General features: G+C 33.7%; 1 protein-coding gene across 1 annotated transcript; it reads left to right on the plus strand.

The window, feature by feature from the left end:
• Positions 1-474: 474 nt before the first annotated feature.
• On the plus strand, positions 475-2,296 carry LOC129916065 (nucleotide exchange factor Sil1). The gene is made up of 2 exons (XM_055995829.1): positions 475-752; positions 826-2,296. The coding sequence occupies exons 1-2, from the start codon at positions 647-649 to the stop codon at positions 2,028-2,030; spliced, it is 1,311 nt and encodes a 436-aa protein (XP_055851804.1). The 5' UTR covers positions 475-646; the 3' UTR covers positions 2,031-2,296.
• The last annotated feature ends 12,203 nt before the right edge of the window (positions 2,297-14,499 follow it).

Raw genomic sequence — 14,499 nt, forward strand, 5'->3', positions numbered from 1 at the left:
AAACAAAACTAACTACAAACATGGGGTGTGGCTTTTTTTTGTTTTTCAGTGGTGTAATACTCAAAATAAATTAATGTTTTAAGCCTAGTTCGCAGCTGAAGCGAAACGAAATTTCCATACAAAAATTCGATAGCGAAATCGTTTTTCAGTACGCAGCTTTAGCGAAAAATTGGAGAGTTTTCACTCATTTGTCACTTACTTTTCACTGTCCTGGTACATTTTTCTTGACTCCAAGAGCAGTGTTGTCGGTTTTTTCACTTTTAATTCATTTATTTCATTTAATTTAAAAATGATGCTCTGAATGTTCAGAGGTAAATAAACACAATTTTTTTTGACAGTTCAGGCTTCAGACTCTGTTCTGAACTAAGAAAGAAAACGCCTTTAGCATTCATCCCGCAAAGTACATGAACAGGGCTAAGATTTCAATTCGTAGTGTTTGGATGAACTTCGATTTTTTCAAAAGGGGAAATTTGTTTACAATTTTTCGAACTGTCAAAATAGCTGATTGAAAAACACGTACCCGCAGAAAAAACAAAATTAATAAAAATAGCAAACACTCACTTTTGCAAAATTGGCTGAAGAAAATTTTAATTTCTATCATCTACACGCAATTGTAACAATTTAATATTTTTATTCCTTAACTAAAATGAGCTGGCTTACAATAGGAATTATTTTGTATAGTTTAACTTGTATATGCTATTCAGAAAATGACACATTTACACCGACAAAAGAATGGCAAGAAATAAAACCAGGTGCGAATTGGTTTCAAAGAAATAAATTAACCCTTTTATTTTAGTTGGTTAATTAGACATGTTTTGCTTATAGGCCAAGGTGTTCCAGCGGGACTACATATTCGTATAAATCTCGAAACCGGAATGAAAGAAGCCAAACTTTTAGACAAAAATAACGAAGAAGATTCAGAAATAAAATCCTCATCCAGCTTGTCTGTGACAATACCAGAAGAGAACACGGATACAGAAACTAACCCATCAGACAAAAAAAAAGTTAAACTGAACAAAATACTCTCGGATGCCCTCAAGACTCTGCCCAAGGGTACTTTAGGAATTGACTTCAATTCTGAAAAATTCGAAAAAATTAAAAAAGACTACAAAAGCTATGACGAACTCAAACGGTCTTTAAAAGAAATGAACATGAATTTTAAGTCAGATGCAGAAATAATAAGCGAATTAATCAAAGACTTTCAAAATGTAACAAAGGAAGAAACTAAAATAGCAGACGTGGTAAGAATTCTAGACAATTTTAACTATCTTGTGCACCAGATCGATAATGCTATTTGGTTTATCGAGGAAAACGGCTTAGATCTAGTTTTGTTGCCGAATATTGTGAACAACACGAACACAGCACTGAGAGTGCAATCAATGAGAGTATTAGGAGCTCTAACACAGAATAATCCCAAAGCCCAGATCAGTGTTTACGAAAAGAACTTCGGAAGCTATCTCAGCCAAATACTGATCTCGTCTGCAAGCACAGATGAACTCTCTACTGCGTTGTATGCCTTTGGAAGCTTGCTTCGAAAATTTCCACATGCTCAAAAAAATATTCTCTCTAGATCGGGCATACGGTCTTTAATAACAGTTCTAAGCAAGGATTGCGAAATAAAAATTAAAGCCAAGGCGCTCACACTCATCTCAGATCTGATTGTGGAAAAACACTTGGCAGTGGCCAATGCAGCCTCACAAGATGCTTCTCAGTATTTTGATTTGAATTTCGAAGAATGGCTGACTTCGAATGAGTTCTGCCAAACAGTGGATGGAGCTATATCTCAAAAAATGTACGACCTGATTGACCAACCCGATATAACTGAATACTTTGTTCAATCACTTGATATCACGGCACACATATGTCAAAGAGTTTGGTCACAAAGTGCTCAGTTGAGACACACTTTGCTCACAATTAAAAACCGTTACATTCATACAAATGAGGAGTATCGTTTAGAGGTGGCAAAATTGATAGAGCAATTGACAAGATTGCTCTTTAGATCACCAGTTGAAATTAAGGATGAACTTTAGAAAGAGCAAAAAAGACGGCGGTGTTTTGTTTTCAACAAAAATACTCCTTAAGATCAACAATAAATAATGGATGTTTGTATCAAATGAATGTTGTTTAATGTTTTTGGATGAATAATAGAAATTTCAACTTCCAACCCCTGTTCTTCCTTGTTGTTACGAAATAAATTTAACATTGCCGATCGAAAAAAAGCAATATAATTTAACTAACAGTGTTGAATTTTTTTTGACAGATTATTAGAATAAAGAAATTGAGCTTTCAAAGATAATTGATTTTGTTTTGTACTCACATAGGTTTGAGACTACGCTTTGAACGATTAGCTTCTTGTTATTTCTCTTTTCATGATTTCGATCATAATTTATTAAACTAAACCGATTTTTACGGCAGATGCAACAATAAACACAAACGAAGTCAAACGAAAGGCAAATGGCAGTAGTAAAGATTAACGAATATCGTTGAAATCAATCGATTATCGTAATACGTAATCGCATTTAATGATAAGGAAGTAGTTTCAACGATAAAGCCAGAACCATAATTGGCGGATGGAGTCGGAAGTTACTCTCAATTGTTGTTGTTTTCTTTGTATTTTGGATAAGTTTTCATCCGTCGATTGCGGTTGCGAGCGCTGTTCCCCTCCGTTTCATCCGACGCTTCAGTCAATTATAGATCTGGCTTAACAATGTGCTACAAAATAAAAAAAATTAAATACATCCGACAAGTAACATAATATAGGCTGTTTATATGGTCGAATAATGCATAAAAATATTTTTGTTAAATTTTTAGAACCCTTCATTCTTTTTATTTACAAAAACCATTTTTACAGACTACAAGGTAATCTATCAATATCTCAGTCATTTTCATAACAATTCTCATTATGTTTCTGGAAAAGGGTTCTCAGACCCTTTGAGTGATGTATATAGATCTATTGTTTAAACAAACTAAGTGTAGGTTTTTATCCCTTGTTCGATCAATTTTAAATTCCAGCCAAACCATTTGTTCAAAAAATTTAAAACTTTACAGACTCAAAGCTTATTAGTGTAGCTATCATATGAATATTTTTCTGATTTTTAATTGTTATAATTTTAAAAATTGAGCTTGGTAAAGAAAATCATTTTTATCAAAAATCGCTTTTTACACGTTTAATGGGCGAGTTCTATCCAAAACACCATTGTGGAAGAAAAACATTTCTGCATTATTTTCGTACTTTTAGTACAGTTGAACAGAATTTTGTAAAAATATAGGTAATTTTCTCCAAACCGTTCACTGCGATTTTTACAAAAAACTACTGCAATCTATTTATTTACTTATTTATTTAATGCGTTAAGGACTAACGTTAAACACTTATTATATATCTTAAAACTAGTACATTTTAAATTTACATTCGCAATGTAAAATGTAGTATGGTCAACGTTGATTCAATTTTGAATAAAAATACATTTTAAAATGATGGTCTTAAACGCAAAATCATTCCGAAAAACAGTTAAATCAAAATGGTTTCCTTTTATTTTAACTAGGTTGAAGTTTCACACAGTGTAGAACGCTTCTAACTTTGTTTAAATGACAATCTCAACATTTTCAACAGATTTTAAACAAAAGCTTTGATTGTATTAATTAAAAATTTAATATAGAAAAAATTATTTTTTGGATTAAGAAAAATATATTTATGTTTTAAATATCAATTTACGAAAACGGGACATTTATTTTTCAAATATTAGTTTAAATTTGGTTAAATATTTAGCCGAGGACATTTGTATCTATGTCTGTTGAATGAAGAATTTATCTTGGGCTTTTTTTAGCTGTGAGAATTGGGGCACATCTTTGAAAATAGATGAAAAGTTGCAAAAACAATTTACAAACTTCCACCAAGCGTTAAACTGTGAATTTAATTTTTGCATTTTACATTCACTTACAATTTATTTTCATCATCAATAAGAGCTGTGTTTTATTTGAATTTGCGTTAAATTTACACAAAAATATGTTTAAAACTGTTTTTATTCAATTCACAATTCGTGTATATGAAAATTAATTTAATTTTCCATCCCCCTTGCATCCATGTTGTTTACATTTTATTCTGAGAAATTTACTTATGTCGTGCGGTTTAGAGCGCACGGCTGAAAATTTTTTTTTATTCAAAAATGTACTGTCAAAAATTCAACCTCGGCTAAATATTTAACCCAATTCACACACGGCCTTAAGCCAGAACTATAATTGGCGGATGGAGTCGGATGCTAATGTCAATTGTTGTTGTATTTCCATAAGTTTCCATCCGACGAGTGCGGTTGCGAGCGCACTCGTAAGCTACGTAGTGCGGTGCGCAACTGATGAATATTTTTTTTTCAGCTTGAGTTGCTATAACTCCTTTATTTATAGGTATGGGAAAGGTGCGAACAGTGAGACACCCTTTTTTTTAAATTGGTATATCTTAGAATGTTTTCAAGATAGCTTTACCAAACTTTGAAGTCAAAAAGTTGTAGTTAAAGAATGAATGAGATCATCACATTGGACTAATGTCGTTTTCTTTCACTCTATTAAGGACTACTCTAAATTTTTCCATAATGAGAGCAATTTTTTTTTGTAATTGTGTGTGTGACAAGGCAAAAATTTCTGTGAAATAAATTGTTATAACAGGCCTAGGGAAAAAATTCTATGAATTGAAAAACAAATTTTTTAATATTAATATTAATAACATACATATAAATCATAGTAAGCGTTCGTTGATAAGTCTGCTTTTACACGAAAACGCAAGGCGCAGAAATTATCTTCGAATTTTCTTTTGATTTACGTTTCGGTGCGTTGCGCTCTACACGTAGTATTTTTTCGAAGACGCAAATTTGACAGCTATTTTCTTTGGTTGTATTTTGTTCTTGTTTTCGTATGATCATTTCTACAGGAAGACGTAGACGCACAAGATGCACATAAGAACAAGGGAGAGATAAAGATCGATTTCTCCTTTGCTCTTATGTGCATCTTGTGCGTCCACGGCTTCGTGTAGAAGCAGACTATGTATTTTAATTCCAAAAAAAAAAAACACCAAAATATACAAAAAAAAAATTAACTCCAGTGGGTTCTATGTGCAACGAAAACTTTTGAATAAATTAAAAACGTTACTATATACGCAAATAATAATTTGGCAGTCCGGTTCGCAGGTAAGTTTTTGATTATTTATAAAAAACTTTTATTTATCCTTAGCAATCATTTGTTGTTGTTTACCGTGCATTTTACTTAGGAAAGCAGGGGCATACACACCTTTGAGGCAAGAGGGGTGGTGCCCCAAGGCCCCCGACCTACGATAGGGCCCCCACTGGAGACAATGCAGAGAAGGCAACTTATTCATGCCTATTACAGAAGACGCAGTGACTCACTCCCGGGGAATCTATTCGATCCGCAACCGAATCAAATTTCAATCTGTGAACTCCCCGGGATGAACTGTATTATCAATCCACAAAAACACACTAAACTGCTTACCGACATATGTATGTCATTGTTGACTCTTACATAGCCAAATGTCATTCTATCACATCCGCACCGGCGGCTGCTTCGGTAATACGAAATCTTGTTAAAGTGAGTCTCACTCCCGCCGCAGTGCATCTGCGTCTTCGGTAATAGGCATGATTATAAAAGTAACGAAGCAAAAAGATAAGATATTTAACATGAATCCCTTTGGACAGAAGAGAGACAAATTATTTTCTTCAGTTAATGCATAATGAATTGGTAGCCAGCAACAAATAATACCTCAGGAAAATGAAATGTTATATTAAGGTACCATAAAATATTACATTAAATCTTAGCGACCAAAGGTCCCAAAACAAAAAGTATGACGTATGGGTACTTTTTTATTATTATTTTTTTTTATATATCAAAGGGGTCTCCAAATATCACAGGGGCCCCAAAACTAAGCCTTTCCCCAGGGCCCCAGGTCCTCAACGTACGCCTCTGCAACTAAGTACTGAGTTACCAATAAAACACGGCTATTAAAGTTGTTTCCTTTTGTGGTGTTCCACTTGCCTCGTTTACTGGTGAATTTTGTTGATGTGTTGTTCTTGGAGTTGCTTGCGTTGGTTCTCCAATTGCCTCGTTTACTGGTGAGTTTTGTTGATGTGTTGTTCTTGGAGTTTTTGGCGTTTCTCTAGATCTAACAACCATTGACGCCTTAATGCTTTTAAAATGCTCAGCAATAAAAACATCCGCATGTGTCGGCAGTTGTCCTGGCTTGAAAAAGTTATTTTTAGTAACATTAAGCATCTATGCAAGCAGAAGTCGCTACTTCACTTCCATACTGGAAGTATGGGATCATAACCCCTGACCACAGAGGTAGAAATTTGAAGTAAAACAGTAAAAAGCGTTGACGTCAGTCCCTCCCTCGACCTCGACTTTTTCCTCTATAGAAATTATTTTTTTGTTCCAAGAAATTGTCGGAGAGATTAAGTTCTAAGTTTTTTTCACTATCATCTTCTGACGATTGAATAGATATATGTTTTCCAGCTCTTCACCAAAGTTGCCGCTTGACGTCCACATAATAAGCGATTTTCTGTGCTTCTCTACTTCGCTGTCTTCTTGGGTTGAAGGGTTAATCCCATAAAAAGAGTACAAAGACTTTACAATAGAACAGATGTTGTTCCAGCTTTCTTCTTTTGTTATCAGAACCATGTCTCTGATAGGGATGGGCCGATATTTCAGTAACAGGTATTGGAAAGTAGCAATAACAACTTGCTACTCATCAGACAATGTACATGTTACTGTTATAACAGTTAATATTATCATATCTAATATTACTTTAAATTAAATTGTTTTTTTTTTTTGCAATCCAAAAAAAAATTCGGTATAAGAACTTGATAAATGAAAAATACCTACTATTAATCCAAACAACTTTCTCTTATCCTACAATAAAACTTATTTTATCGGTAATAATCTGTAAAACCTGTTACTCGGATGAAAAAAATCTGCTTTATCAAAATTATCAATGAGCTTATAATTGGGCCTATTCTGCCAAATATTTTATTCTGCTATGAATTTTCTGTTATGAATGATAAAAGTTCTCAACCATAAAAGATCTTTTATAATTGGTATTCAGGAGTTCGAACGAAAAGGAAAATCTGCTATTAACAAAGCAAACAGAACTTAAATCTTTTATCATCTGTCATTCCCAAAGACAAAAAAAAAACAAATCAAAATGTGGAAAGGAAAGTGAATTGAATTTTCTCGTAGATTATCCAGCAAAATTGTGTTTCTTCCTATAAAATTAAAGTAAATAAATAAATTCACGTGCATCAGCTTAAAAAACAAATGCTCCTATAATACCTGTTACTCGGATCAAAATTATCTGCTTAATCAAAATTATCAAGGAGCTTATAATACCTGTTACTTGCGAAAAAATTCATCTTTGATATTTGCAGTTGTAATGTGCTAAAACACAAATGCTCCTATAATACCTGTTACTCGGATCAAAATTATCAAGGACCCTATAATACCTGTTACTTACGACTTGCGACTTGTAACATGTATTAGAGGAGCATTTGTTTTTTAGCAGATTACTCGGTTGAACTGCAAATATCAAAGATGCATTTTATCGAAATTAACAGATTATTTTCATCCGAGTAACAGGTATTATAGGAGCATTTGTTTTTTAGCAGATTATTCGCCTGTAAGTATCAATCAATAAAATGTCTAGTTCAGGCTCAGAAGGACTTTGTTTTCTCTTCCTTTAGTGTAAATTTTTTTCACTTACAGGTATTTATACCTGTTATTGTAAAGTAGCAATAAGAGGTAGAAACAGTTATCAAAAAGTAGCAGCTAAGCCCATCCCTAGTCTCTGATATAAAGCTCTAGTACAGTCAGATGAAGATTTTTTAAGGGTCTCCAACGAGTCACATTTTTAATGTGGTGGGCAATGTCGCACCGTACAAAACACTCAGGCACTCAGGCACGTCAACTGGTATCTTTCCCTCAATTATTTGGCCGCATACTTTCAAATATTTGGCCAACGTGCCGTACTCCGTGAAAGCTTTGACGATCGCGGACAGCAATGCCAGGGATTGGTCGCACACAGTTTCCTTTGAATGCTTCACATGACTACTGCACTTTGCTAGCCAATTATGTATGCTTATGTTATCATGTGCTTCAGATAACATATTCCATACTCGTAAAGTTGACTTTTCGGTGTCGTCATATGCTAATGCCTCATACAAATAAATGGTTTTTGTTAACTCCCCATTTTATTTGCAAAAGGGTTTAACAACCGATCCGGTGGCATCGAAGCACATTTTTGGGTATGGCTTCTGGTGCAGTAGCTTCTGTAAGCCATTGTATATATATTTCTATAGTACTATCATGAAGTCGAATTTAGTGTATGTTCAAGTCACCACTATTTTGCGGTGGCGCTGAGTGTATTTTTTCATACAAATTCTGCTTTTTTAAGTTACCACCAGAGTTCCTGAGATCGTTTCACTTCATGATAGTACTATGGAAATATATATACAATGCTGTAAGCTTGCAACTGCAAATGATTGTAGTAGGTCGTGAATAAAAAATGGGTCATCTCCAGATTCCCTCAAGCTGCCCTCATTAAATGGATCTCTTTTCATCCATTGTCCGGTGTAGATTTCGTAAGTCGTGTCGATTGGATGTGCTTCGATTTGAGTATCCTAAGAGCATTTGCTGTCGGGACAATAGGCGGCTTTCCAGCAGCAATTAAAACGTATCATTTTTTTTATGTTATTAAAAATTATTTTATAAGTGTATCTCGCAAATCATATCTATACACAATAAAATGCACAACTGGGTCGCACGTACTTGCTCTTATGGCTAAAGTTTTATAATAATAAAATAATAATTTAAGTATCATTAATTTTAAAAGAAATGTCCCTCTCCTGTGTCCGGGCTTCCAAAATATTGTCCTGAGGTATATTCCAAGTTTAAGATCGATATGATAATTGGAAGTGGGTCAAAATTGACTTCTAGGATTTTATTACATTGCTAGTGAGTGAGATTGTTTGTTAGTTAGTTACAGTGCTAATAAAAGCGTATTAAAAAATCTTAAAAACTGCAATTATTTTCTCGACACCTACACTGGAAAAAAAACTTAAAATCAACAAAAACTATGTAGGTATGTATTTAATTTATTTTTCATAATGCTTTTGCATTGAAGACGGTAATTTTAAAATTAAAGTAATAAAACAATAATTATAGTAGAACGATTTCAGTTTTAAGTGTTTTTTTTTATCGAAGTTGCTTAAATTGAAAAAAAGCACACATAAAAAAATAAAATTTGGCAGCCATTGGAGATCGAATATTCAATACTTGAAGCACTGGGAGTGCTTTACCATACAGGCTATATCACTGTAGAAATTACTGTTATCAAATGTTAGGTCGCACAAAAATATAAGAATGTCAAATGCCTAAGGGCGGCACAAATCACTCAATTTAGAGACCTTTTCCGCCTTCTCCAAAGCACTTTCGAGTTTCGACATCTTTAGTACGTGTTCCTCATTTGCATCATTGTGTGTTAATTTGATGTCTGAACAAATATTTAAAACGATTTTTTAATTGCAGATGTTAGTTTCATAACATAAGTCACTTTTACTCATTTGGAGGTCCCGAAAAAGGTCCTCACTGTCATCTGTGAATGCACACATAACCAAAAATAGAAATCTATCGCCGACTGCAAGGTGTTCGTAAAAGAATATTTATGAGGTATTTTTAGGGATAGAAGTTAAAAAAAAAATAACTAAATATTTCCTCATTTTTGTAAATGCAAACACAGGGAGATCATGTATTCATATACATTGTATATTTGTTATATTGAACTCAATTGACTGTATATAGCAAAGAGTAAAATCGTTAGGAAAGAAAAGAACATCTTTCGATTAAGATCAATTATGTAAGATTTCTTAGATGACACAAAAAAACGGAAGACAATGCAGATTGTCCGCTGCAGTTGTTATTGTCATGTTTGCAAAAAGGATCATCAAACTCTTGTTTTTTAAGACAGGTAAAAAACTAAGCGTGAGCGGTTTTCTATTTTCTTTTATGGTTATGTAGCTATTTTTTTTTTTTGATTGCCGTAAAATGTGTCTTCCAGTTTGAAAATAATAAAATCGAAGTGTCCATGCGACACCTTTTGCTACGAGTCCGGATTTTGCGTGTGTACTGGTGTAAATAGTTTCCTTCCTTAAAAAAAAAGAATCCTGGTCATAGTTCTTAAGGGGACTTAGGGGTCAACTTACTAACCAGAGGACAGTACTTTTCATCTGTTCCTTCTTTTTCTTCCGATTTATTTTCTTTCGAGCAATCAAATGAACATAAATGTATCTGTGGAGGATCAGAAGGGATATTGAAGGACAAAACACACTTCTTCGTAAGAGTAATCGTTAACTGAATTAGACTTCAGAGATGACAGCGCAATGGCAAAGGGCATAACAGGCTTGCAGCCGTTTGACCTTTTTTGGTGTACCAGTGCATGCAGTGTTGTTGTACACAATCTTAAAGATGAAAATATCATATCTTGGTGCCCTACTGTTTTTTCTTTTTAAGGACGATGAATGAAAAATGTGAATAATGTTTTTGTGGGTCAAATAGGGGTGTAGGTTACACAATGAATTCTAATGGAGATGACTGCGACGATCTTTCTGTCCTTCGATCATTAAAGATTAATGTCCTCTCTGGATCCAGCTCCTTTACAATTTCAAATAAAAAAAAAAAAATGTATAGTGTGCGCGCAAAATGCTCATGGTGTTGTGGGAGCAGATGATCATCGTTTGCTTTATGGTCAAGATGTTCCTTTTAGCAGCATCAAACTTTTGTTTGATTATACGTTTGAGGTTCTTTATCGTCCGTTTATTGCGGGTGATTTAGGATTTACCGATCTTTATTTCTCTCATGGGACATATTGAGGAAAGCAAATATAAAAGTTGATAAGATTGCAGATTTTTATTCATCTGTATAGGTATACTTACATTCTACAAAGGCGCGAAAATAAACGTGCATTCCACGGAGATACAATATTTTATAGAGTTAATATATTCTTATTTTTTAGGTACATATTTATTATTATTTTCGAGATATGTTTTATGTCATTAAAAATTAGCTTAGTCTTAAACCCGTTTTGGCGTTTTAATTTACGAGATAGGAACTACTAGAGCGGGCGGCGGCGGCTGCAGAAACGCTCAACTCATCGAGCTAAAGAAAAATTCACTTTTGTAGTAAAAGATGACTGTGAGTAACTTCGAAAACCAGAGGTCTTCCCGTCCGCATCCTGGCAGGATTGGCGTAGCAGGGTGAAATCGGGTGCATTTTTTAGGCACCCTTCAACTCATCGAGCTAAAGAAAAAAATTGTCATGTTGGTCTTAGATTAGTGTATCAAAAAACCACATTCTTATCTTTCGTTTGGTACCAGTTTGGTCTTTTAACTACTTCAATGGTTCGACGCGCGCCCAACCGCGTCAACATAGAAACAAAAATAGAAAGAAAAAAGGTTGCAACCTTATAGTTGCCCGCATGACCAAACTATCAAGTTTTGGCTTGGAAGACCTCTGAATCACAAAAAAGGACATTCTTATCTTTCGTTTGGTACCAATTTCGTCTTTTAACTACTTTAATGGTTCGACGCGCGCCCAACCGCCTCAACATAGAAAAAAAAGTTTAAAAAAAAATGTTGCAACCTTATAATTGCCCGTATGACCAAACTGCCAAGTTTTGGCTTGGAAGACCTCGGAATCAGAAAAGAGGACATTCTAACCTTTCGTTTGGTACCAATTTCGTTTTTTAACTATCTCGATAGTTCGACGCGTGCACAAAAGGGCAAAAAAAAAAGAAAACCGAGTATACCTTAATATAGACTGCGTGGCCAAACTACCAACTTTTGGTTTGGCAGACCTCTGAATTATATAAGAAGAAACTCCACCCTTAAAATGGGTCTTAAAATGGTCTACGTGACCAAATTGACAAGCTTTGACTTGGAAGACATCTGAAATATAAAAGAAGACATTCCCACCTTCGATTTACCAACTTTTTCATACTTAAGTTTGATAACTACATATAAAAGTGCAGAGCAAACTTTTTGATCTATTCCTAATTTTTTGTATGGATTTAGTAAATTCATGTTGTTATCTTTGATTTGGTAACAAAACAATTTCTTAAATCACCGGTCAACACACCAAAAAACAAGACTTTAACAAAAAACTCATTTTCATCGTTTCCAACCTTAAAGCTGTTCGCGTACAGAAACTGTCAAGATTTGGCCAGGAAGACCTCTGAATTATTAAAGAAGACATTGCTACCTTTTATTTGAAAAAAAAAAAAAAAAAATGTTAAATTAGTCTATAAGGTAGTTTAAGTTAGTTTTTAATTAGTTTTAAGCCATAGCTTGTACTAAGCTTAAATAAATAAATAAACCTACAACACACGACACCAATTTCATCTTTTAGCTCCATGAGTTAGGAGTGCCCATGGCAATATTTTTCTTTAGCTCGATGAGTTGAAGGGTGCCTAAAAAATGCACTTGATTTCACCCTGCTACGCCAATCCTGCCAGGATGCGGACGGGAAGACCTCTGGTTTTCGAAGTTACTCACAGTCATCTTTTACTACAAAAGTGAATTTTTCTTAAGCTCAATGAATTGAGCGTTTCTGCAGCCGCCGCCCGGTCTATACAAAAATAGGGAAAATTAAGGATTCGTACAAAAATCGAACTCGAGATAACAATCAAACATGAGACATGACCTAGCGGTGATAGAGTGCTTATAAAATATGTCCCACAATTCTCTCTGTCTGTATTTCTGTGTTTCTGTCTCTATCCTTAGAATTTAGTTTAATCGATTTTTTTTAGGAGCAAAACGGCACTTGCCAGATGACCAAATTGAAAATGTTGGTTTTTCTCAAAAATGGCTCTAATGATTTTGATTACAAAAATTATGTGTAGGTACTGTAGTACTTAAGTAAGGCTTTACTTAAAAAAATATATTGAACCATTATTTAAAAGTACACAAAGAGAACAAAATAGTTATTATCGGGATAACTATTTAAATTGTTAAAAAATAGTTATTTTTGACTATTTTAATAGTCAATCGAAGCACTCGCATTCTCCAAATTAACTATTAAGTAGTCAATTTAAACTATTCAAATAGTTATATGTGACTATTTAAATAGTCACTAATGACTATTTGAAATAGTAAACTCGGTTTTAACTATTAAAATATTTATTTTTTTTTTTCTCTCTGTATGTACCTACTTACTTTCGTAGAACGGTTTTCTTGAATTCTGACTTCAATGAATTTTTACCCAGGCGTGCAGTATATTTATTTCTAAAAATTATATTTTACTTTGAATTGAAAAATGTATCCGAAAATAATAACATTATAAATGCCAATGGGAGACAAATTTTGGAATGAGGATAAAGCACTGGAAAAAACACTGCCACAAGTTCGAATAATACATTTTTTTCGCACTAAGGCGGTGCGCAGAAAGTTAGATTTTCTCAAACATTCACTCCCCCAATGCTCACTCGCAGCCAGAGGCGTACGCTGAGCTGCTAGGGCCCCGAGGTAAGACTAAATTTGGGGGCCCTTTTTCTCTTCATTTTTCTTTCTAAGAAAATGTTAGTTTCTTTTTATTTTTGTTTACCTTATTCAACATTTTGTACTTCCTATCGGTCAGTTTTTTATTTCAATTTGAATTTTAAAAAGTACACTGTTTTTTGCAGAGAAAAGACTTTGAATTTGTTTTTTTTTTTTAACGTGATTAAAGCTTTGAGTTAACTTTTTTAATTAAAACCTGTAATGTTTTATAAAGCATTCAAGCTACAAAATTTGAGCTTGCGCACAAATTATGGCGCCACAATTCCCGGCAAAACGAAATTTAAAAAAAAAAAATATTTTTTTTCAAAATTTCTCCATTGGCTTGATTTTGAGTCAACCAAGTCAACCAAGTCAAAAAATGGAATAAAAAATCATTCATAAGATGTAAGAATAAAATTAATTTTTTCGCTAGCAATTTTTGAAATTGAAATCGCCAATTGGTATCGCCAAAGTAAAGTAGATGAAAAAGCTTGTTGAAGATAACCAATAATTGGTGTCCCTTGAAATAAAACTTGTTTACTAGTAACACATCCTATTTATTTTCTTGTGTCCCTGAAAAGAAAAATGACAGAATATTAATTGCCAGTCATGATATAAATACATATGTCTGTATTTTTTATTTTTTGGGACCCCTGTTTACAAAAGCCCTCAAAAGTGATTTTTAAATTAAAATATTTTTGGTCCCCAAAACATTTATTTTTTTGAGGACACAATTAAGGTACGGGCCCCAACTATTTGTGGTTAACCAACAATATAGTACGTGAAAAGGCCCCTTATTTGTTCCTGCTGATTCATGTCTTTTAGAATTGATAAGTATCTAAGGTGAAAATTAGGAACCTATGTGAACATTAGATCTTTTTGCTTCGTTATTTTGTTTATATTAACAAGAAGTTTCTTTCGC

Source organism: Episyrphus balteatus, chromosome 3 (assembly GCF_945859705.1).
Source record: "Episyrphus balteatus chromosome 3, idEpiBalt1.1, whole genome shotgun sequence".
In the NCBI taxonomy this organism is placed as follows: Eukaryota; Metazoa; Arthropoda; class Insecta; order Diptera; family Syrphidae; genus Episyrphus; species Episyrphus balteatus.

What these genes read in the sequence shown, in the direction of transcription:
- LOC129916065 (XM_055995829.1), top strand. Translation starts at nt 647, where the DNA reads ATGAGCTGGCTTACAATAGGAATTATTTTGTATAGTTTAACTTGTATA. An exon ending in ATGGCAAGAAATAAAACCAG is followed by an intron (nt 753 to 825) that starts GTGCGAATTGGT and finishes TTTTGCTTATAG; the next exon opens with GCCAAGGTGTTCCAGCGGGA.